This window comes from Sinocyclocheilus rhinocerous, unplaced genomic scaffold, assembly GCF_001515625.1.
Source record: "Sinocyclocheilus rhinocerous isolate Xijiao unplaced genomic scaffold, SAMN03320098_v1.1 scaffold1366, whole genome shotgun sequence".
NCBI classification, from domain to species: Eukaryota; Metazoa; Chordata; class Actinopteri; order Cypriniformes; family Cyprinidae; genus Sinocyclocheilus; species Sinocyclocheilus rhinocerous.
The window spans coordinates 229,059-254,168 of NW_015630355.1; the positions used below are offsets into that span (position 1 = coordinate 229,059).

Here is a 25,110-nt window from a genome sequence, read left to right on the forward strand (position 1 = left end):
AAATTACTCTAGACAAACATTTGTGTCTTTTTTTATTGCTGAAGTGTGTTGAAATTTCTTCTTCTGCGTTCTACTGTACGGACTTAAATTTACATTTCCTTCAGCCTGAGGCTTATTCATTTCACTTTTGTGAAAAGGCTTTTATATTTGCCAAAAATCGAACTTTTTTATTTTAAAAACAAACAAGCAAGCCCTGTTCAGATTTAAAAAGTAACGCAAAAGTAACATAACACATTACTTTCCATAAAAAGTAACTAAGTAACGTAATTAGTTACTTTTTTATGGAGTAACGCAATATTGTAATGCATTACTTTTAAAAGTACCTTTCCCCAACACTGTTCATATATATGTTCATGTACCTTGTAATGCGTACTAGGCATCAGTTTTGGTTCTAAGCAGTTCGGACCATCCTGAACTAACATACTAGGTTTCCATAAACAGCTGTATACCCAAGATTTATTGTGCGCCATTACATGAAGACAGCCTCTCTGGATAAACCAAGAAAATGAAAATAAAAAACTGGTGATTTTGCAATATCAATACATAGAGGTAATCACTCAAAAGAAGGAAAATTACGTGATCAAGCAACCTCTACTAGACCACTTGAAATGGACTGACCAAATTTTGTGAAAATCAGCAGCTTTTTACAAACCTAAAACTTTGCCTGTACTGCAGAAATAGAGGTTTGTTAGTGTGGTACATCCACTTACCGTGTTTTCAGTGCTCTCTGCATTGCCTGATGGCTGTAAGGACACTTTCCAACCACCACAGCTCTGAAATAGAGCGGCGCTTGCAGGTAATGAGACAGCAGGGCGCCCTGGAAGCCCAGAACGCCCCATCGGGCCAGTTTATCACTGCAGGAGAGAGAAAGTGTGCGCTCCCCACGTCCCGGCTTCAGCCGCAGAACCCCAACACTGTGATAGAGTAACCCGGGCTGGAGCGGGTCGGCTGGGCTGTCAGGGACACACTTTGCCCCCGTGCGATGGAGGTCAGGCGGGTGGGCTCTCTCTACTCCCGGGTGACAGCGCAAGACTTCATTTAATGGACTACTTTCTCTGTTTTCTGTTATAGCTTCATGCTCACTGGTATTCCCTGATTTTCTGCGAGATGAGTGGTTGTCACTTGTCTTCATTCTTGGACCCTGCCTGGTCTCTTCCAAATCACACTCGGCGTGTCGTTTCAGACCTCGTCGCTCTGATTCTTCGCTCTGGAGTGCATTCACTGGTTCGCAGGGCTGCGCTTGACTGCCAGTCATAGGAAATATGGAGGCATCACCACCTAAGGAAGCATTAGCAAAGTATTTACTGATAAGTAGATAAACATATCAGCAATAATACACAAGCAGCAGTGCTGTTGTTGTGTACTGTTGGACTGAATGTACTGTGTATTGGTCACTCAGGACTGGTACTAACTGTTAAACAGAGCTGGGTAGTAACTGATTACATGTCATCTGGATTACGTAATCAGATTCTAAAAATTAAATACCTCTAATTAGATTATATTACATTGTAATATACTCTAAATCAGACTACAGTTGCTTTTTTATTGATTACATGATTTCACACAAAAGCAATAAATTATTCATTATTTATTGATTCGCCCAAATTCTTCTTTTTCATCTGTACATTTTCTGTGCTTATGTCTTTTTAACACATTAAAATGCACAAATTCACGTCATTTCTTATTTACATGTAATACAGGGATTCCCAAACGTTTTTGTCAGCAGAACTTCTTTCACCTAATATATTTACTTGACATACTCATGAGATTTTAAAGTACTGTAGTCAGTTAATAATTAGACAGGTAAACAAATCAAATATTTCATCTTTTTAGTAAGTGTTTTATTTTGATTGTTGTTATTTTAAAATGATTTATTTTCATTTTGCATTTTTACAATTTAATTAATTATAAGCTTTCATTAAACTCAGGAACCCCAGTTTTGGGAAACCTTGACATAATGTAATGTTTTTCATGTAATGCATTTCATGTTGTTAATAACAATGAATGGTATGTATTTTCTTTCTCTTTGGATTTTTATATCAATATGGTACAAGATTATCCGATTTAAATCAATGTGATAAACTAGTTACTGTAGGTCAAAAGTAATCTAAAAGTAGTCTGATGATTATATTACCTACAATGTGTAATTTAATGGATTATGTTACTAATTACAATTTTTGTCATGTAATTTGGAAACAGACTACAATTTGTAAGCAATCTACCCAGCTCTGCTGTTAAATATATGCAGCTCACTGCATAAGTTTTCATACCCCTGACAGAAACTGCAAGATGTTTATCACTTAAAAGAAAAATAAGAGGGATCATATATATATATATATATATTTTTTTGTACTGCTAGATTAAGATATTTCACATAACAGATTTACGTATAAATTTACAGCCCTTGCTTGTCGATGTTATGTTGTGATCCTTCCTTGACGATCAGTTTGTATGTCTGAAGGACAGTACTAAATGTTTTTTTTAATCCCTTATATTTGTATGAATTCTTGAACTATAATGAAATGTACTGACTGAACATTTTGATTTGTTTTACATTTTTATTCAAATATATGATGACTACTTTTTCTAAAATGGGAAGTAATAAAAAAATGAGAATGTGTAAACAAACATTTGACTGGCAACAAACCGTTGGTAAAAAACATTTTTAATTGAACATAAATATTCAGTATTTAATATTTAACCTGTAGTTGGACTCACAGGGTGTTTGACTGGTGAAGAAAAGGAAGGAAACTCCCGGTTTAACTATCCATTTTCCCTCTTCAGACCCAGGACAGACAACATCAGAGCTCTGGCCGCTTACGGCCCTGAACAGCTGCTCCGTCAGATACCTGAGGATGAAAAACATCGCGATGGCTGAGCAAAGACTCAAAAACACATCACTAAATTCAATTCTGTTATTCCTCTCAAATCCTTTTTTGACTTAACAAATGACGTTTGTTTACAACTCACATTAGAATATTGTTATTGATTTCAAAGGACGGTTGTATGAAATGAAATATGCATTCATGCTTGGTTTATAAATAAAAATATATATATAAAACTTGAGACATATTCAATACTGTATAAGATAATAAGACTTAACTTATATAATGAATTGACTATCAAAAGATTGATTTAAAATGTCACTGGAGTAAGAACAATGAAATGCTCTGAAAACAAGTCGTAACATTTTACACAAAGAAAGAAAGAAAGAAAGAAAGAGAAAGAAATGCAAATCGTGTTGAAAGCGAGAATGTTAGGAATGGTTTGTAAAATGTTCAGAGCAAGCCATATATTACACTTCAGCCATCTAGAACACAGGTAACAGGACATAACATCCTCCTGACAAATATGAAATCCACAGACAAATATAGATTGGTAAACATAAATCCATCATGCAAATATGCCCACAAGACACGTTTACAGTGTGCATGTGTAAACTATAAAGGACTGTAAAGCAGGATCTCAGGCATGGTTGGGGTTTTGTTTGTGAATGCATCACTTATAATGCAATGAAATTCCAATGTCACACATGAAATAAATTACCTGACACATCCCCTCCGAGCAATAACCTCAGCATGACTGTCATTCAGAATGTCACCTGCAAATCATCACAATAAAAAAAATATATATATGGGGTTGCACATTTAGGTTTGAATTTGAGCAATTGTTTAGCAATTGTTACATTTACCCTTCGTACTCATGGCAGACTGGCTGATGCATTTGGTGCCGGTCCCCAAAGACACAACCTGCTTGCGAACTGTGATCAAACAGGACATTTGAAGTTTTTATATCATCGTGTTAATGAGATGATCTTAGTTGATCAGTGTTGCTAACCTGTCTTCAGCTCCGAGCTGTCAGTCAGTAGAATCACAGCAGCCAGTAGAGTCCACTCTCTGCCCGCCGCTGGCTTTCCTCTTTTAGGCAGTTTATTGAAGTGATTATAACACAAGCTGGCTATTTCATCAGGACTCCACATGATCTGTTGTGGTTGTTATGCATGAACAGTAGACATTTACGATGAGACCATGTGTTTTTGCAACATTACTATTAACGCATAATTAATATACTCACACTTAGATAACCTGGTTAAACGCTCTTGCGAGTTACGGATTCAAAATATAAACGCATTGGGTCATGTGCTTTTCTTATGCTTTCTCGTGTCTTTGGCAGAAGTCTTGCGCCCAAAGCAGGAGTAGAATATGGATTTCAAAATAAAAGTCCCCATACACGCTCGATAGAGGGCGCAGCATTACAGCACAGCGTTTCTACAAATCTTGAAAGTAAAGCTCATTTGAATCGTATTTTACAATTTCAGTCTAAAATAAGATTCGCACAAATTTTGCACAAACAACAAACACACATGTGAAGTTCCCTAAACAAACGTCTCTCATAAATGCGCTAAGATATGTTATGTATGATTATTTTATCGGCAATACAGTTTCATACAGTGCTGGGTAGTAACTGATTACATGTAATCTGGATTACGTAATCAGATTCCAAAAATTAAGTACTTGTAATTACAGTATATTACATTGTAAAATGTTCACAGTCAGATTAGTTACTTTTTATGGATTACATGATTGCCACACAATGGCAGTACATTTTTCATAATTTATTGATTCTTTTTTTTAAAATTCCTTTCTAAAAATCCTGTGTCATACGATTTAGCTTTGACTGTATGCACAAATGCCATGTAAATAAATTTGCAAACCATGCTTTTGAATTTGAGGGAAAAAGCGCCTCGCAAGCAATTAGACTATGTATGAAAAAAATAATTATGCAAGTTACTAAACACTGGTGATTTATAGCAAACCCCTTGAAATAAAATACTTACTTGAAATATCTCTGAGAAACTCCGTTTCAAATAATTTAACAAGATATTCGCATGTTCACAGTTCTCTCATGTTGGTTGGTCACATGCATGACATGCAGGTAAACAAATAAAATATGTAGGCCTATGTTTAGTGTTCAGGTGTTTATATTTATTTTACATTTTCATGATTTAATTAACTATTAGCTTTTTATCAACTCACAAACCTACTGCAGTTCTTACATTAAGACCAGTTTGGGAAACCCTGGTGTAATGTAATGTTTAATGCATGTTATGATGTTGATATAAAAAAATGGAATACATTTTCACTCTCTTTGCCTTTTTATAGCAATATGGCACGTTTAATGGTAAGTTTAAAACAAGGTTGATAAAGTAACTCTAAAAGTAATCTAAAAAGTAGTCAGATTACATTAGCTAAAATGAATAACCCAGATTACGTTACCAGCTACAGTTTTCATCATGTAATTAGTAATCAGTAACAGACTACAATTTGTAAGTAATCTACCCAGCTCTGGTTCCATATGGCTATATTCTATGTTGCGTCTGTGAACACTTTTGAGGTTCGAACTTGTTGATTTAAGCTATTAATCAAGTGAGCATGGAAATGTAAAAGATTTTTTGCACTTTACATAAATGTCATTTAAATATTAGAATATCCACAGGCTAATTTTTGTAAAAAATAACTATATATTGAGGATAAAGAGCTGTCAGGACATAGTTCTGCCAGCTAACATCAAATTTATAAATTGGACTGCAATTCAGTTTTTTTATTTTAACATTACACAGTTCTTTACACTTAAGATTCGATGCATTTGTCCCCCTGAGGGAGGTGGTAAAGGCCAGAGCCCCCTTCTTTAATACAGAGACCCTGTCATCTTACTTAAAACAGGTTTGGTCCTTCCTCTGTATCGCACCACCCTTCTGAATTTCTGAGTGCACTTCTGAGTCGGCGCCCGAGCACACACAGTGAAGGGGCATTTATATTATGGTCTGTGAGGGTCCTAACGTCCCAGTGTAGTGACGGGGACACTATACTATCAACAAGCACCGTCCTTCGGATGAGACGTTAAACCGAGGTCCTGACTCTCAGTGGTCATTAAAAATCCCATGGCACTTCTCGTAAAGAGTAGGAGTGTATCCCCGGTGTCCTGGCCAAATTGCCCCCCGGCCCTTGTCTATCATGGCCTCCTAATAATCCCCATCCACTTTATTGGCTCTATGACTCTCTCTCCTCTCCACCTGTAGCTGGTGTGTGGTGAGCGCACTGGTGCTGTTGTACTCTGGCTGCCGTCGCATCACCCCCCCCCAATACACAATAGCTATATAAATGCATCGTTCATTCATATTGATCACAAATACATTTTCAGATCTAAGAAAAGTGGGCCACACGACTGGACTGGACAGTTGGGGTAACAGGTGGATGGTAGGGTGGGCCATGTCCCTCCGTGAAGCTGAGAATGATCAAAAGAGTGATTCATTCACATTACGGTTATCATTATGGTTTATGAGCAAGTTTTTCTCCACAAAACAACATTTGTTGAACATATTTTGTTGAGCTGAACATAACTTGTGCTGTATAATGAACTAAAATGAACTAACTGTATAATGAACTAAAATCCTGAATTTCATCATAAGCACTTCCAGTAATTACAGATTGCTGCTCCGAAAGTCAGCAGTTGAATATTTAACCTGAAATTGAAAATAAGGGTACTTCTGATCAAAATCTTCAAAAAAAAAACAAAAAAAAAACTTTTTCAAATGATATTTCATGTGTTAAAACATTTATCATGTCTAAAAACAAAATATAGTGGCAAAGATAATGGCCTTGATCAGCCTTCAAATTAACATTGGAATAATGCATGATTTTATTTTATTTATTTTGATAGTGACACCCAATAAAGCTGTTCTGAGTAGAAAGTAGAAATCCTAAAAGGTGCATTCATGCCATGTTGGAATTCTATGGCATTCTAAACATTCTATTTATTACTATTGTTTAAAGTCAATTAATTACTCAAATTACACGGATTAATTTCCGTGTTTATAGTGTTGCCATAGAAACACATAATTCCAAATCTGAGGACGTTAGAGTTCAGAGTCAATTGTCCTTTAGTAATTATGGAAATCACAACTTATGGTAAATTCAGCAAATTTCATATCTTCAAACGGTCACTCTACTGCATAGGCAGAAATGTGCTCCATCTTCTCATTTCCATTATAATTAAATATAAACTTGAAAATAAACTTAAATTTAATTGCTTGTTGAGATGGTAGTAATGACAGCAGCATTAGGGACAGCAATGGCTTGCTATAAAAAATACCAAATAAACTGAACGTGATTTTTAAACTATTAAACGATTAATTAAAGAACCACCCTATTACCTGTCAACATCATTATTCATCATTTTTCTGCCACAGATTATGTTTACAGTCCATGACTGGATTTTATTTCATCTATATACAGTGTAGCATGGCATGTCACAAAATAATGAAATCATGTCTGATCAATCTCTTTAAAACAATTATTTTCTATCTCAGTGGTCTTCTAGTCCATATACACACACTGATATGACACGAGCCCCATCTCTGTGGTCCATGACATCTGCAACTGAAGATTCGCTGCGGTTTATTTTATTAGTAGTAGTAATAATTCTGTACTGGATGCTGCATTATAAGCAGTGAGTTTGAGAATTTCACCTCACACTGGAAAATCAGGATTGATTACATTTTGATTTAGGCAGTTCAGGGAATTCATTTTAATTTGATTTACAAATCTGGTTAATGACATTATGCTGTGAAGTGTTTCATAATTTGCACTGTTTTATCTGCATAGAAATGTAAGGTGAAATCATCATTCCCTGAAGTGACCAAATGAAATATTACATTCAGACAAATCATTTATCTGCTGCTGGTCCATCAGCGTCTTTGCTGTTTAAAAGTATAGTTAACCCAAAAATGAAGCTGTTGTTTGCTCATCCTCATGACATTACGTATGAGCACGCTGTTATTTATTCTGTGGAACACAAACGTTGAAGTTTGAAGAATCGTCACGCAGCTCTTTTCTGTACAACAACAAATCATAGCGATCAATTCCTCCAAACTCTTCTTTTGTGCTGCACAGAAAAATAACAGCATATCGGTTTGGAATGATGTGAGGGTGAATAAATAAAATAAGTTTTCATTTTTAGGTAAACTAATGATTGAACTGTAAATCTGACAGACTGTAAGTCTGTTCATTCAGTCTACATTAATGGCCTTTTCAAAAGAAACTGGTTAATTATTGTGTCGGTCCTGTCCTTCGCATGCCGAGATATAATCAGTCTCGTCACTCTTGGCCGAATCCCTCAGTTTCCTCGATAGCGAACAGAAGTTTTTCTCGGAGCTGCTCCATGTTCTTATAGGGCGGCAGATCCAGACGATTAAAGCTGAAATTGTAAGGCAGGAGGGACAAATAAGCACAAAAACACTTCTGTGAAAACAGTTCTTTCGAATTGTCTTCCAGATTTAGAGTCTCACCAGGTGTGACTTCTAGGCAGCCAGGTTTCCTTCCCCACTTTGTCTATGCAGAATTTTTGTGGCCCGTTACTTCCTAAACAACATGATCATAAAAAGATGAACTATTAAATCTATTTACACTTTTCAACATTGAATATGTACAATGAGGACAGAACTCGGGTCATATGTAAAGAGCTCAAAGCTGCATGGTGTGAAGACTTTCACAGACTCAAAAGTCCTTATTTTGTAACCTATTCATGAACAGTGCCACCAATAAAACTAAACACTTCAAAAATATATCAAGCTTATCCTTTCATTTGTATTAAGTTTAATGATCTCAAAGTTGCAAATCCTCCTTCTGTAAACCACTAAGTGATTAATATATAATATAAAATAAAAAAATATATAAAATATAGGCTATATAATACAAAGCCAAAGCAGCAAGCATGAAATGCTACATATCTGACATCTTGATAGCATGCACTGTTTTCATTTTGTACTGTACGACACATGAGTCTGTTGTGGCTGTGGTACATGATAACTGATATTATAACTCTACCTATCAGTTCTGCAAAGCCTCCAACCGGCAGGCGACAAGTTCCTGTGACGAACTGCAGCAGGCGAATTCTCTTCTCATTGTCCATGTCCTTTACCACCTGTGTGACACATAATGAAATATATATAGTAAAAAGAGAAAGAAAGGAGGAAGAGCGTAGCTGTGAGTGCATAAAAACACCTGAGACTGAAGGTGTGAATTACCTGCCAGAACCAGTGGATCTGCTTGCTGTTTTTGGTATAATGCCGATAGATGGTGTTCTTCTGCCAGTCATTTCGGGTCATATGTAAAGAGCTCAAAGCTGCATGGTGTGAAGACTTTCACAGACTCAAAAGTCCTTATTTTGTAACCTATTCATGAACAGTGCCACCAATAAAACTAAACACTTCAAAAATATATCAAGCTTATCCTTTCATTTGTATTAAGTTTAATGATCTCAAAGTTGCAAATCCTCCTTCTGTAAACCACTAAGTGATTAATATATAATATAAAATAAAAAAATATATAAAATATAGGCTATATAATACAAAGCCAAAGCAGCAAGCATGAAATGCTACATATCTGACATCTTGATAGCATGCACTGTTTTCATTTTGTACTGTACGACACATGAGTCTGTTGTGGCTGTGGTACATGATAACTGATATTATAACTCTACCTATCAGTTCTGCAAAGCCTCCAACCGGCAGGCGACAAGTTCCTGTGACGAACTGCAGCAGGCGAATTCTCTTCTCATTGTCCATGTCCTTTACCACCTGTGTGACACATAATGAAATATATATAGTAAAAAGAGAAAGAAAGGAGGAAGAGCGTAGCTGTGAGTGCATAAAAACACCTGAGACTGAAGGTGTGAATTACCTGCCAGAACCAGTGGATCTGCTTGCTGTTTTTGGTATAATGCCGATAGATGGTGTTCTTCTGCCAGTCATTCAGATCAATTTCCTGCATCCCACACAACATGAGCTGGAGCAAGAAACAATCCCACACCATTAACCATCTGATAAAGATAACATCAATACGCCTAAAACAAGTCCAAACTTAACCTCAGAGCCCAAAACCAGAGTTATTTACATCTGTTTCCTCAGTGATGCCACTAGTGTTTGTGTCTCTGTATAGACAAGGTTTTTTTTAAATGACATTTTATGCCAAGTCCTTGCTAAAAATACCAAAACACCCACCTCTAGCTCTTTCTCATCAAAATAACGCAACCACTCCAGAGGCACAACTTCATTGAAGCCATCCAGGAAGGCTTTCGTTTGCTCCTCCACCCCACGTGTGAAGCGCCAATCAGTGAGCAGACTGCAGGAAAAACACGAATGAAATGAGCTTAAAATCACTGTGTTAAAGGAACAGTCCTTTTTAAAACGACACAAAAAAGGAAAAAGTTGAACAGATCAGGTTGATTGTGGCTTAATGGTTAAAGCAGAATTGCAAAATGACTGTTTTCAAACAGGTTTCTCGAACAGTCGACAGACTCGTAAAGTGGAGTTGCATGTTAAACTGGAATAGGAGTATATAAGAATAGGAGTATATTAGAATACAAGTATTCTAACATAAAAAAAAACACACTTCATCTTTAAGGAGAGTTCCTGTTATTACACCTCTTTGGATAAAGGAGTCTGATTAACTGGCCAGTAAAACTGTTATCATCTAAACATGGGGCAGCTGTACCTAATATACTCCTCCTTGTTGTCCTGAGTGACGAGTTCATTTTCTCCATCGTTCTTCAGCTGGTGTGTCGTCACCTTGCCCAAAATCTCCATGTCCTGAGCGAAGTACAGCTCCACGCCACACTCTTCCAAATCATTCTCTCTGTGAACGCACATCAGCACGAATGTCACGTGCTTGTCACAGAACATCCTCATGAACAGAGCTGCAGTCTTGATACTCACTTGACCCACATGATGGAGTTGTAAAACTCAGGGTCGATGGACTCCAGGTCTTTGAGGGTGGGTTTCTTGTTAAGCATGCGCTTGTAGAAGGGTAGAGTGAAGCCCGTGTCAATGAACTTCCCGTGATACAGTGCCTGCAGAGAGCCAATCAAAGGCCATAATACAAATAATGGTAGTTATAAGCTCTGTCCCAAATGACGCACTATACACTTCTACTCTGTACTCAACCGTGTAGTGTTTGAATTATATAAGGATATTTTGTCATTCATAACCGGAGTCTGACAGCCCCTCCCCCTCCGCTGCATAATTCAATCTGCAACAGTTGAGTGCATGAAGTGTCCAACATTCCACACTTCATTTTTTCGGTTATTTAAGTGCATCATTCGGGTATTTAAAGTGCACTTTTTCTTTTTGGAATTTTCAGTGTGAACACACTATTTACACTACAAAACAGCACAGAATAGTGCATAAGTATGCGAATTGGGACGCACTTCCCTATTATGATATATGACAGGGTACTGAAGGGAAGGGAATAAAACTCGTATGGTTATTAAACAACCTTATTGCCCAGTCTTTGTGCAGATATGCACATCATCTGAGATGTCGTTGTGAGGGGCACATTAATGTGTTTGTTTAAGATCATGAGGGCACATATAAAAAAATAAAATAAAAAATAATAATAATAAATAATAATGTTCATGGATAATTTATAATAACCACTGCAACATTCCATAAAAATAGAACTGTTCATTTTGATTTAATTCCATACCTCTGGGAATGTCACATGGCCTTCTAAATCTAATTTAAAATGGATTTTGCTAAATCTTTTAGAATTATTATTGTAAAATTATTAGTCTTATTATTATTCTTATTATGAATGCAGATTTTATGAGTTCACATTAATTAGGACCACATTGCATACTTCTACTTTTAAAATTAATTTCAAGAACAAATCCATGAAAAAAGTCATGCATCAACTAGAGATTCATCAACTGATCAGTCATGGATAATTAACAGTTGACTTTCATCCAATTTCCTGTTTAAATTTAGGAACAACATTATTATTATTATTATTATTGCAGCATGCAAAATTTCACACATACGCTGTTCTCAGTGCTTTAATTACAGTGTGACATCATGGCTGGAGGGTGAATTGTTGGCTATTCTAAGCATTATTATTACATGTTTTGAATTCTATCAAGCCCATTTTCAAGAGTCATTAAGGCAATTTTGCCGTATCGTTGTAACACATTTTAACGGTCACCATAAATAAATGTTTGTCATGGTAACAGAAATGGATGCAATAACAGTTTAATCTTCAATAAGGAAACCATAACATTGTCTTACAAATGCTTCACTATCATTAGTGATCTGTGAAACAACATAACACTAAACAGACTGAACAAATAAAAAATAATAATGATTTCTGACTGGAACAGTTTTGAAACTAATACTGGACATTTGTATCTTGCTTCTGAATGTATCTGCATAAAAAATTAATGTTGGTGATTGTATCATCTGACCATAATCTTAAAATCATGAAACGTTCATAAATATATGTGTAAATTCACAGTAATTTGCACATGAAATGGACCTTCACGAAAACTCTCCTCTGGAGAGTTAAGAAATCATGAATAATGTCATGATTTTTATGTGCTTTCCTAAAGTGTCATTAGACTAGCTTTGCTATACTTATCATATAATTATCCATATAGCACCAGATTTATCTGGACTGAAGGTATACAAATAAAAACACTGCATGCTGACTCAAGTGGCACAACCGTTTAGTGAATTAGAGTTACATCATCTAACACTCTATTTCGCTTTTTCTTAAATTCTCTTCTCTCTATATATACAGACTTCGAAAACACATAGAAATGTGATTTGTTGTTATTGGCAAGCATACTGTTTAATGTAACAGCACAGAGCTCTAGGAATGATCTCCAAAAAAAACACAGTCACCCCGAGTCTCACAGTCTATTCAGAACAGGCACAAATCAGGAGCAACACAAGGGCTGAGGGAAAAAAAGTAACACACAGCAGCATAGGGAATCTCTATAATATCTTTGAGAATGTTAACTGCTCTTAAAAGGGTGTGAGAGGAACTGCTTGTGCTCTGTCCAGATCTTAATATAAGACCAGTCACTCTATCAAAACATAATGATTTAATTCTCATGCCATGAGGTTCATACCCAACCACACACACACACACACACGTCTGGTTTGCTATCCTTGTGGGGACTCTCCATAGGCGTAATGGTTTTTCTACTGTACAGACCGTATACTCTATTGCCCTGCAACAACCCTACACCTAAACCTACCCCTCACAGGAAACTTTCTGCATTTTTAGATTTTCAAAAAACTTCATTCTGTGTGATTTATTAGCATGTTTACCCGTGGGGACATCAATTTAGGTTCCCACCGTGACATGAGTCCCCATGAGTCTGTGTGTATTCAGGTTTAAGCCCCCACCAGAATAGAAAAACAGGTACACACACACACACACACACACACACACACAGAAATACATTGCTCCCAGAAATGCAGTCTGAAAGAGAGCAGAGTTTAATTTAATTTAAGAGTGAAACTACTAGTCCACATGACTACATGGCGTTCTCACCATGGCAATGAAGCGGCCGATGAAGCGGAAGTAGGTGAGGTGGTCGGGGTTGATGGAAGAAGCAGGGTTAATCTGCAGACAGTAGTTGTTTTTCCCGGCATACTCAAACAGACAGTACATGGGGTTCAACACCTCATGAGACAGCAGGAAAAACCACTCCCTACAGACAGAAATATAAAACATAACATCAGTAACATAACAATACCAGCTAAAGATGACCATACATACACTGTGTCGCAAATTACGCAAGAATAAAGATAGTTTGGGGAATTCTTTGGATGCTAACAAATCAAAATGGTTTTTGTATTTGTAATAGAGTTTATTAGTATAAATTAGGAATGATTTATGAAGCAACTACTTATAAGAGTAATGGGAAAGAAAAGACAACTCGCATAACAATGTGAACAATGGCAAAGGAAACACCAACTTGGAATTATTTAATTTACATTGTCATAACTTTCTCATTATTTATTTTAATTAATAATATCTCCCACATTTTAGAACAGCAGTAAAGTGATAAAAATGTATCAAATAGCCAACATGCAGCTCTACATACTACATACTCTGTACATTCTTTCAATCCACTTCACGAGGTGCATCCTGGGAATATTTTAAAACACAGTATTGTTTAAAAAGCATAAACTTTCTGTGTATGCTGGACACATTTTGGCTGCTTTTCCTTCACCATCCACTCCAACTCATTCCTTAAAAAAAATAGTGATTTTTTTTATTTTTTTTTTTACAAATTTTAGTTTTGTAAAGAAAGTGATATGTAGGCATCATCATTCTGTGAGCCACTTGTGAGGGGAGCTAACAAAAGAAAACAAATTTACAGAGAAACCCACAAATAATAAAATGAATCTTTTGTAGAATAAAACAACTGAATAAAAATAACAATTATGACAAAACAATGGAATCAAAACATTTAACAATTATTAAAAATGAAAAACAAATGAGACACAATTTGATGGACAGTGATTCTATTGAAGTAAGAATTAAAGGTAATAAACTGAAATGAAGTGCAGTTTCAGCTTACTTACCATGTAAAAAAACAGTGCAAGTGCCACATAAAGTGATGAAGATGAAGACAGGTTCAACAGCACACACACACACACACACATCAAATCATAAACAGTACAACAGAACCCAAGCCCTGCCCTTTGACCCCAGGGCTGTTTGGAAGGTCAGAAGGTTTAGGGGGGTGGGGGTGGTTTTGTCACACCACAGGACGACGCAGACACCTCCAGACATCCGGTCCGTGGTTCTACCCTGTGGTAGAACAGCATGACGTAACCTACCATAGGGTAAAACCACTGACAGGACACAGGAGACAGACACAGACACAGGAAGACAACTACGAGGTCCAGACACCAACGAGCAAAGTTACACCACAGCTTCCCCGAAACAAGAAACACTCAGCACACGAGCAGGAACATGAGGATGACGAACAGCGAGACGCCACAGGAGCTCATAATGAACTTGCCTGGCTATTCCTCCATAATCCAGGCCCTCCTCTCCTCTCATGATGATGTAGAGCCTCCGGCGGAGGTCATACGGCTTCATGTTCATGATCTGAGAGGAAACACCACGGGACTTTCATTATAAAGTGTGAAAATATTATTCAGAAATGTTGCTTGTCCACCTCAGGAGGTCAAACTAAAATTATATTAGCCTAAAGGTCCGATCACACCAAGAATGACAACTATAAAGATAACTTTAACTACAACTATATTAGCATCCACACCAGTGGACAATAACATTGTTTATTCTAAGCGCGCAGTGCAGTTTTGTCATCTGCCGCTTTGAATGCTCAATCTCTTTAAAGTCATGTGGATTCTGATTGGCTGTCAATGTTTTTCTAATTCATCCGCTGGATATAAATGCTTTGAAAGTGATTCTAATGATATTGTTATAGTTGTGATGTGGACTTCCCTGTTCTTATAAAATTAGAATGATTATTAAAAATTCACAGTTATCATTGCCATTATAGTTATCATCCTTGGTGTGAACTGGCCTTGAATTAAGACATCCATAATTTGGAGATCAATTTGGTTTGTCATTAGTAATATAATTTTATATAATGGATAGTTCCGGTCCTTGATTCTGATTGGTTGAGCCATGTTCAAAGCTGTTGTAAATTACTCTACAAACATACACCTTTGTTTACTTCTGTGTGTTGCCTGGCAACAACTTTGTTGCAACCACAACTGTTTCTGAGGAACTACATTGTTTGGTGGAAGAATACTGTTTTTATTAATATCATTACACTTGATTTGCTCTGTTTTATTTTGTGAAACCATACTATGTATATGGAATAACCGTTTTACAAAAGCAATAAGCCCCATGAAGCCATGGTTTACAGTGAATTTATAACAGCTAAGGGGCTTTTAGTCACTTGGCTTTGCGTCGTACCTAACAACGCCCCTTAGCTGTTATAAATTCACTGTAAACCACGGCTTTACGGGGCTTATTGCTTTAAATAATGCTGATAATATATTATCAATATAAATTAAAGAGAAATATTGTTTGCTAATTTTCCTTTAAATGACATTGGTAAAACAGTATTGGTGATTATAATGGAAACGTCAACGGACAAAAGTTGAGCAGCACTACACCGCATCCGTATTGAACTGGTATAGTATACTCACCTGCTGAAATGAGTCCTCAAATAGAGTCTGTCGGGATACGGAGATCTTCACATGACTGGGCAGCGCGTTGGACTGCATAAAAAGACAAATATTAGGAGACCATACTTTAATTTGTTGATGCTAAATCACAAAAATGCTTCGCTAGCTCAAGACCTGAACAACTCACATGACACAAGAAGCGGAACTGGTGATATTTCCACCTGAAGCTGCGGTCGTACGCACCCGGAGAGCCACCCTGTCTTGAGCTAAACAGGAAGACAGAGAAAATAAAGCCAAAGCACTATGAGAACATCCTGATGTCATTTATTCCATGAGTGTGGCGCTTCAGACGCTGACACAGACGTCAGGTCAACATAAGCTCTTCCCCGGACATGAGCAATGAAAACAGGACAACTGGCAGAATAAAGTCAGCCAACTTCCAGAAACAGGTCAAAGTGACACATCACTGAAGACAGAGTGTGCGATGCAGATCAGAGAAAGCATTGTAATTTACAGGGTGTCTTGTGTTGAGCTGCACAGCTGTGTTAACAAGCACAAGACAGTTCACTCCACTTTAGAGAGAGGGAAACTCTGAGGAATGAAGCATTTAAGACAACAAAAAGATGCATGAAAGACACAAAGGAGATTTTGAGAGAAACAAAGAAAGAAAAAAATAACACTAATATTCTGTATGAGGACATACAGTATAAACAAATTATACATTTCCAGTCAAAAGTTTGGAATAATTAAGATTATTTAATGTTTTTGAAAAAGTCTCTTCTGTTCTGCTTATGCATTAATTTGATCAAAAATACAGTACAATCAGTAATATTGTAAAATGTTCTTACAATTCAAAGATAAATACTTTCTATTTAAAAATAATTGATTTCTGTGATCAAAGCTGAATTTTCAGCATCATTACTCCAGTCTTCAGTGTCACATGATCTTCAGAAATCATTCTAATATGCTGATTTGCTGCTCAAGAAACATTTCTGATTATCATCAATGTTGAAAACAGTTTTCGCTGAATAATATTTTGTGGAAACCGTTTGAGGTAAGATAAAAAAAGAAAAGAATACTTTTATTCAGCAAGGGCGTATGAAATTGATTAAAAGTGACAGTAAAGACATTTATTATGTAACAAAAGATTTCAAATAAATGCTGTTCTTTTTAAATGTATATTCATCTGAAAAAAAAAAAGATCATGGTTTCCACAAAAACATTAAGCAGCAAAAAAGTTTTAACATTGATACTAATGAGAACAATTATTAATAACAGAGCACCAAAAATAATTAATAATAAATTAGCACCAAATCAGCATATTAGAACGAATCTGATGTTGAAAATTCAGCTTTGATTACAGCAATATATTACATTTTACAATATATTCACAGCTATTGTAAATTGTAATATTTCACAAATTATACTTTTTTTGTTTGTTTGTTTTTGATCAAATAAATGCAGCCATGGTGTGCATTAAAGACTTGTTTCAAAAAACATCTAAAATCATAGGAGGAACAATGACAGGTAGTGCACATATAGATTATATATATGAATTTTAAACTTTAGCATGTGTCATACACCTACACTGCATTAAACATCTGCTGTCCCTAGTGGGTTCTTGATCTACTGCATCTGTCTGTTCCTCTGTTTGCAGTGAATGAACAGCTCCTGCCTTCACATACAATCAAAGCATGCAATCTGAGCTATAGCGTGTGATAGTGTTTACCCCGACTCAAAGCCTGGCCGAGGGTCTTTAAAGGTGGTGGTGCGAGAATTGTGGTCCACAAAGTATCGCACCCCCTCTGCCGTGTACTTCATCTCCCAGCCCGGCGGCAGGGGCGGCTCCTGGATCATCCTGCAAACGGAGGAGGGCAGTGAGAGCAGCGCACCCTGCTGGACGCTTAACACTACATAACATGATGTTGTTCAGTCAAATCTAAAACGCAATGAACAAATACAAAATGTCAAAATTAAAATGAGCAAACAATGTTTTGCAGCTTAAGTGGATGAGTTTTGATAATGTGTGGTATTCATTTTGGTTGAGCAGGCAACTACACAAAGCAACTAACGCAGCTACCTTAAAAATAACTCCGCTTTCACAGTAGTTTTACAGAGCTAGGCATAAAAAGGGCAGTTCGTTGGTTACGCCATATTTAGGAGTGGGCAAACCTGACATCAGAAAGAGTACTTGCAGACAAACTCAGACTTCCTCAGAAGAGCTTATTTTGACAGCAAACAGGACTTGGTTTCCAAGTGGGTGGTGAAACATGCATCCTGAGGTAGCAGGCCAATCAGCCAATCAGATTATAACTGCCAATTTTAGACAACTCTTGCCCACTTTTCCGACAAGTTGCACTGCAGCTGTTTTTGGCACATTACATGGCATGACATTATTCAGCTCCAGATGAAAATAAAATTAAATATTTGAGACAGGTCATGTGTGCCAGATGAAAAACACTGCTTGAGTCACATACTGCATGTAGCTTTAACGTTGCTAGCTACCTTTTCACTAGTAACTTGTAATGTTGCCAACTATATTTTCAAAAGGGTAGCTCAACTGTAGCTCAAGTATGAGCAGCTCGTAGCTTTGCAGTTTCAAAGTAACTTCCCCAACATTGGTAAAGTGACGCTTAAACGACACACACACACACACACACACACACACACAGAGCGCTCTGACAAACTCCACTTGAATCTGCAGATCATTTGCTGTGGGCCGCATGGGACACATGACAGGAGGACATGATTACCCTTGGGTTCGAGGGTCCTCCCACTGCGTCGTTCGAGTGTTGTGATTGACATAGTACACTCTTCCATTGTCCTGACGTTTCTCTGAGAGAAAGAAAAGAAATAGTAACATTTTCAGCATACATATTATTTGGCAGAATGGTCGGAAATGCATTACAACACGTATACGGTTACATTATTCTTTTTAACAAAATTACTGTAGGGCTCTTTTTTCAATTTATGTTACTCACTGATTCTTGACCAATTCTCTTACATATTGAAAAATATCAAATTTAAAGTGATCCTCTGTTTATCTCTCAACAGGCTGATGGGTAAGTGAGTGTCAAATCTGACAGAGCTGACTGAAAACTGACGAGTCAGTGGGGCATCTCACTAGCGCCTGCTCCAACATACCTTCTCGAATTTCACTTTTCAGCTTTTCAATTGGGTTTAACAGACTTCAACAGACAGAAAGCAACCGTAACGATTTAGAGATCGAAAAAGAGAAGAGAAAATCTGCTGGCCAATTGCTTTTCCACACAAGAGAGACGCAGCCCTCTGCAAGAACCCCCTCATTCACTCCACGTCTAACATCTTGTTTTCATTAAAGCACACAGTAGCCCTCACATTACTGCTCACACAACACTCTCTTTTTCTGATTTTCCCCCCTTTTTAACCCTCTCATAACAGAGATTTCCCAGCTCCATTTCGCAATGTTATACTGCTGAACTCGATGTACTGAGCTTCTCAAGAAAGAAAGCACTGACGCAGCTTTACCGTTTTTAACAGAAAGAAACATTTAAATACGACTTCTCTTCAACCAATATTTGTTTTTATATGAATACATACACATTTTTAATTTTAAGTGTCCAACAAATTACATTAAGGTGTGGTTTTAATTAGTTGACAATAAAAGCACATGCCGTAATAAATGTAATAATTAAAATTATGTATTAAATGCCTTCCTATACTGAAACACAAAATGTTCTGTACTTTTGATCGCTGTCCCTATCAACCATATTCCTACACCCTGCTAGTTGTATCACCCTGTCACTTGTATCACTCCACAGTCCCAAGCATTAATTTCAGCTCCAAACTATATTTCATGGCTATTTATTTATTTATTAATAACTGGGATAATGATCGGACAGGTCCTGATCACCCTGTTGAGGTTTATTTTGCTGCTGCCTCTACATTAACCCTTTCTACTACATGGATGTGCATAGCTGCTTTGTGAGAAAAATGGCTGCAAATCTACTTTCATCTCTGTTTCGGCCTCTGTGTTCAACTCCTTGTGAGCACACAGTTTTATTGCTGCTGGGTGCTACGTTTATTTTAGCGAGCCACCAAATTCTACTATTTATCAGTAAATGTAGTATTAAAGTTTTAAATATTAAGTAGTCCTAGGCCTAAAAGATTATAGGCCTCTCTCTACGACTAAAGTTAACGTCAAACCCACAGTGACCTCATAAAAGACAGCTGACCTGAAGATTAAGCATGAATGAGGACTTACCCCAGCCTGGAGGAAGAGCCCCGAGAGGGTCATTCTCCACCACACCTCCAGACGACTGTGACAGACAAACACAGAGAGAGAGACTGTAGTTAGGACACACTTTCTGAACCTTTTGTGTGTAACACCCCCCTCACAGCAGAACCCACAGAAACCTGTTGAAATTAACTACCAACCCAAAAAACACCAGGACCATACACATTACAGCTGCTGGTACTGCAAGAAACCCTGTGAGACAATGTGCTGGGTGTTTGTAGAAGGTGCTGAACCCAACAGATGACAGCGTTTGCCTCCCGCTCTCAGAACAGAGACTGACGGAGGTGTTCGAGTGCCTAGCCAGTGCAGTCCAAACACTACATGCCTGCTACAGGCAGAGAAAGACACACACACTGACACACATATGCATGCAGTGTTCCAGTGATCTCACTGGCTGCGAGAAAGCCCCACCCTGTCTCCATCCGCCCAATCCCGACCCCACCCATGCCTCAGTCCTCTTCTAGCGGAGCTGTGAAAGTACACAGGGAGGCGCGATGTCTGAGCGGACTGAAGTGAACATTCATGAGCGCTCCAGATGGCCCAGCCCCCCACCGGACAAAAGCACCTTTATTCCCCCACCATGGCTGTGTTTACTCTGTGCGCATGTGTGTGTGTGTTTGGTGCACGGAAATTTCATTTATTTGTACACCAGAAACATCCACCCAGTGTGTGTGCTTTAGATGGACATAATTATATATGAAAAACAGGCGAGCGCAAACTCTGTGGGCATGTTTGTGCATTTATACCCTGAACATAGTAAAAAAAAGTATGGAGTAGATTTAAAAACTGCTCTTTACCTTAAAGTTGACATTACTCACAGGCTAAATTAAACTATTTGAATCCATGCTGGAATACAACTATACCTTCAGAAAGATAACAGGGTTGACATTAAACCTTGAGCCAGACACCATAAAACTATATGCTTTTTTTTTTAAAGAGAATTTAATGCTTATGTTTCCACAAACATCTATTTTTAATTTTCAACTTTATCTACACAAAATTAAGGTTGTCACTTTAAAATGGTCCCCTATGAAACGTTTAAGATTGCCGCCATGGTGTTCCTGTATGGAACAGTCTGTTTTAAAACAGGGCACATCATTAAGCATTTTTAATAAAGATCATTAAAAATAAATAACATAAAATAAAACAAAAATGCACATAAAAAAACAAAACACAAATATTAGGTTCTAGGAAGTATTTTTTTATACTTGCCTCTAGACTAAGTCTAGTGCTTAATCATCTGCATATATTTTTAACAATTCATATAATGTAATTCCAATTTTCTCTTATCCAGTATACGTATTATATAAAGGTGAAGTGAGTAATTTCTGTGACACAAGCATCACTAAATGGAGTAGCTAAAAGAATACCTAGTTTCCCCAATCATCTGCCATCTCCCTGCCCCAAACTCACCCCATCGGCTGAGCCAATGTTATTGTGTTGGGTAGGCTGGGATGTTCTAGCAAACAGAGTAATGCTCTCATAGAGTCGCAGAGCCAGAGTATTTATAGTTTTTAAGGAAATCAACCCATAAAGGCTGCATTACAGTTGTCTCTGCATAGTAAGCTGGTATAAGATAAAGTATTTTAACATCTAATCACTTCACTTTTAAAGGAAGTGTTGATGTTATAGTTAGAAAAATAAAGAATCTCTCAGAAAAAAAAAAATCCATGAATCTTTTCAATTTACTCTAGCTTGAGGAAAGCACTAAAAATGCAATGACCACTGAAGACCATGAGTGCTTGCCATTTTACTATGGGCCTTTACCGTGTCACTGCATTCGTCTTAAACTCAAGAGGCGTTCCTACGTTTGCAGCCAAGAGCTCTGACTAAGCAAACTTTAAACTGGCATCTCACAATGGCCATTTTACCACAGTTTTGTCCTTTTTTCCAGCAAGCCATTATATCAGTGGTGCTTGTGGACGAGGCGTATCTGATATCTCACATCTTCATTTATGAAGCATTACCAGTTGTGTGCCTTAGTTGGGCTAAAGAAGGTCAAAAATGAGGGGGATGTTAAAAACTAGTGCGTGTGTCAGTATGCCCCACCCTCAGCAGTTTCTATGACTAAAAATGGTAGGAAAAAAATGAAAGAAAACCATGACATCATCTTCACTCCCTCCGCACAGCCATTAGACCCAAACCAAGCCTCAAAGAAACCAATGGAGAAGAAGAAAAAAATAAAGGCATAGAGAGGGTGAGCGAATACATTAAAAAAGAAGAAGAGAGAGACAAAAGAAAACAGAATCACTCACTAAGACATAGAAGACTCGATTGTCCATATAATTGGCAACAGAATAAAAACTTTCCTTGCTCTTAAAGGAACAGTTCACCCCAAAATTAATTCTGCCATGAGTCAGGAAGCGCCATTTTTAATGTTTGTCAGGAATGAGGGAGAGGAGGCTGTGAGGGACAGAAGTACAGCGTGTTCAATGGATTGTACTGTTATTGGACTAAATTGAATCAACATTAAACTAAACTGAGCTGAATAATTACACTAATGTCTTTTTAGAGCTGTTTTACGCCTGCAATTGTATTTGTTTCATAATTGAAGAACTTGGCAATATTAATGCTGTTGTTGATTTCTTGTTTATGGTGTGAGGCTGCTTTGAAACAATCTGTATTGTATAAAGTGCTATATAAATAAATGTGACTCGACAACATGTCGACTGTTCAGCTGACAAAACATCTTTTCAAAAAAAGAAGATAAAAAACACAGTAACACTTTAGCATAGGGAACACATATTCAGTATTAACTAAGAGTTTTCCCTTAACTCATAGGGCACTCATTGAAATACTTGGAAATTCTAAATTTCAACCCTGCAGTGTTATTGGAGGCTATTACAAGGCTTTTGAACTTTTGAGACTTTAAAAAAAAAAAATGTTGCAAATCAAGGTCAATGAAGTTACCATATATGGTTCCTCACCAGTCTATGGTCACAAATAAACTTAATAGTATATTTATTTAGGAAATTATTTTCTTTTTATTTAGGAATTTTTTTTTTCTTTTTCACGTGTCACAATTCCAGTCACTTGCTTCATGGTACTCGATAAAGCACTTGCGTTCATCACTGGCTACGTTTACATGCAACCAAATAATCCGTTTGTAATCGGGGAGGACCTTCCAGACCCTGTAGACCATGTTTGACCTCAGTATGTTCTGCTTCCTGCTGCAGTACTTGCAGGTCTAGCTGTTGGTGTAGGCAGCTGCAAAAGAAAAGTGAGTAAGTTTTTGAGTCAATATCAAGCCCACTTTGAATTATTTGTGAATAAAAAAAAACAGTAACAGTAAAGTGCATATCTGAAAACAAAGAATATTGACATATACACTGTAAATATATAATAATAAGTGAAAAATAAGTACTGGTGGTACCACTTATTTTAGCAGTAATAATGCTCACAGTAAAATAAACACCAATATATGCTATAATAATATAAACTGGGTTAGTAGTAAAAATTATAATAATAACAAAAAACTGTTATAAGTTCAACAGATTTCACTATTTATGGCTTGATAATTTCAATAAATGGCTTAAGTTTCCCACTGAATCACTAACCTGTGACAACATTCAATGCACTATTGAGTACTATTGTCCTACATTATAATGCATTAATTAAGTGAAAAATAGCACTATAAGTACTGGTGGTACCACTTATTTTAGCAGTAATAAGTCTCACAGTCAAATAAACACCAATATATGCCATTTAAGTAAAATAAAATTATTATAAGGTCATAAAACCGACCAAAATTACACATATTTCACTATTTATGGCTTGATCATTTCAATAAATGGCTTAAGTTTTTCACTGGATCACTGTATAATGTTATATCAACCTGTGACAACATTCAATACACTATTAAATACTATTGTCCTACGTTATAATGCATTATTTGTAAAAAATGACCTAAGCATGGCTCACTAGACGCATCGGGCGTATGTCTAAAAATGGTCACTCTGTCGCTTGCGCTAGTTTTACCTGAACGGGGCGTATGATCAAATATGATCACACCATCTTTCATGTCCAACGTTCACTAATTTCTAGAAATCCTACGCAAACAACAGCTATCTCAACATTTAACACAACTATTCAACCATATAATGTGTGAGTTTCATTAACTTACCATTGTTTGTTTTGATGCTATTTCCGTATTTGTGGGAGTAGGTAGGAGCGTAAATCCGTACTTTACAAGATCCGGAAGGACGCTGAAGTTTGAAATGCCCCAGGCAACTCCTGATTGGTCAGATGCCATGGCGTCACTATCTGTGACGTAGACTGATATCTGTTGATTGGCTGGGAGAAATCCATGTGCTTAAACGAGCTCACGGAGAGGCATGTAAACGCTATTGTGAATGGAATGCATTATTTGTAAAAAATAAAATAAAAAAAAAATGACCTAAGTATGGCTTACTAGACGCATAGGGCGTATGTCTAAAAATGGACACTCTGTTGCTTGCGCTAGTTTTACCTGAACGGGGGATTAAATATGATCACACCATTTTTCATGTCCAACGTTCACTAATTTCTAGAAATCCTACGCAAACAACAGCTATCTCAACATTTAACACAACTATTCAACCATATAATGTGTGAGTTTCATTAACTTACCATTGTTTGTTTTGATGCTATTTCCGTATTTGTGGGAGTAGGTAGGAGCGTAAATCCGTACTTTACAAGATCCGGAAGGACGCTGAAGTTTGAAATGCCCCTTGTTATTCACTAAAATAAATTATAAACGCTATTCGATTAAAGGGGTCATATGATGCGATTTCAATTTGTCCTTTCTCTTTGGAGTGTTACAAGTGTTACAAGC

General features: G+C 37.0%; 2 protein-coding genes across 5 annotated transcripts in view; both read right to left on the minus strand.

Annotated features, from left to right (window-relative positions):
* Nucleotides 1–4,231, minus strand: part of adat1 (adenosine deaminase tRNA specific 1) — an 11,830-nt gene extending 7,599 nt beyond the window's left edge. The window contains exons 1-6 of the mRNA XM_016552611.1: nucleotides 4,075–4,231; nucleotides 3,838–3,982; nucleotides 3,692–3,760; nucleotides 3,547–3,601; nucleotides 2,719–2,849; nucleotides 711–1,278 (exon numbers count right to left, since the gene is read on the minus strand). Of these exons, the coding sequence (XP_016408097.1) occupies nucleotides 711–1,278; nucleotides 2,719–2,849; nucleotides 3,547–3,601; nucleotides 3,692–3,760; nucleotides 3,838–3,979 (965 nt within the window). The 5' untranslated portion in view covers nucleotides 3,980–3,982; nucleotides 4,075–4,231. The remainder of the gene's footprint in view (nucleotides 1–710; nucleotides 1,279–2,718; nucleotides 2,850–3,546; nucleotides 3,602–3,691; nucleotides 3,761–3,837; nucleotides 3,983–4,074) is intronic.
* A 3,064-nt stretch (nucleotides 4,232–7,295) lies between these two features.
* The window catches only part of wwp2 (WW domain containing E3 ubiquitin protein ligase 2), a 58,060-nt gene continuing 40,245 nt past the window's right edge, over nucleotides 7,296–25,110 (minus strand). For 2 of the 4 annotated variants that reach the window (XM_016552604.1, XM_016552601.1), the window contains 12 exons: nucleotides 20,265–20,319; nucleotides 18,775–18,856; nucleotides 17,751–17,879; nucleotides 16,209–16,287; nucleotides 16,043–16,114; nucleotides 14,878–14,966; nucleotides 13,395–13,554; nucleotides 10,775–10,908; nucleotides 10,554–10,694; nucleotides 10,061–10,181; nucleotides 9,741–9,845; nucleotides 9,342–9,637 (listed from right to left, as the gene is read on the minus strand). In XM_016552604.1, the coding sequence (XP_016408090.1) occupies nucleotides 9,350–9,637; nucleotides 9,741–9,845; nucleotides 10,061–10,181; nucleotides 10,554–10,694; nucleotides 10,775–10,908; nucleotides 13,395–13,554; nucleotides 14,878–14,966; nucleotides 16,043–16,114; nucleotides 16,209–16,287; nucleotides 17,751–17,879; nucleotides 18,775–18,856; nucleotides 20,265–20,319 (1,455 nt within the window). In that variant the 3' untranslated portion in view covers nucleotides 9,342–9,349. Of the gene's footprint in view, nucleotides 8,257–8,347; nucleotides 8,421–8,885; nucleotides 8,983–9,085; nucleotides 9,157–9,341; nucleotides 9,638–9,740; nucleotides 9,846–10,060; nucleotides 10,182–10,553; nucleotides 10,695–10,774; nucleotides 10,909–13,394; nucleotides 13,555–14,877; nucleotides 14,967–16,042; nucleotides 16,115–16,208; nucleotides 16,288–17,750; nucleotides 17,880–18,774; nucleotides 18,857–20,264; nucleotides 20,320–25,110 lie in introns of those variants that run through there. The other 2 variants (XM_016552602.1, XM_016552603.1) reach the window with 2 other exon arrangements.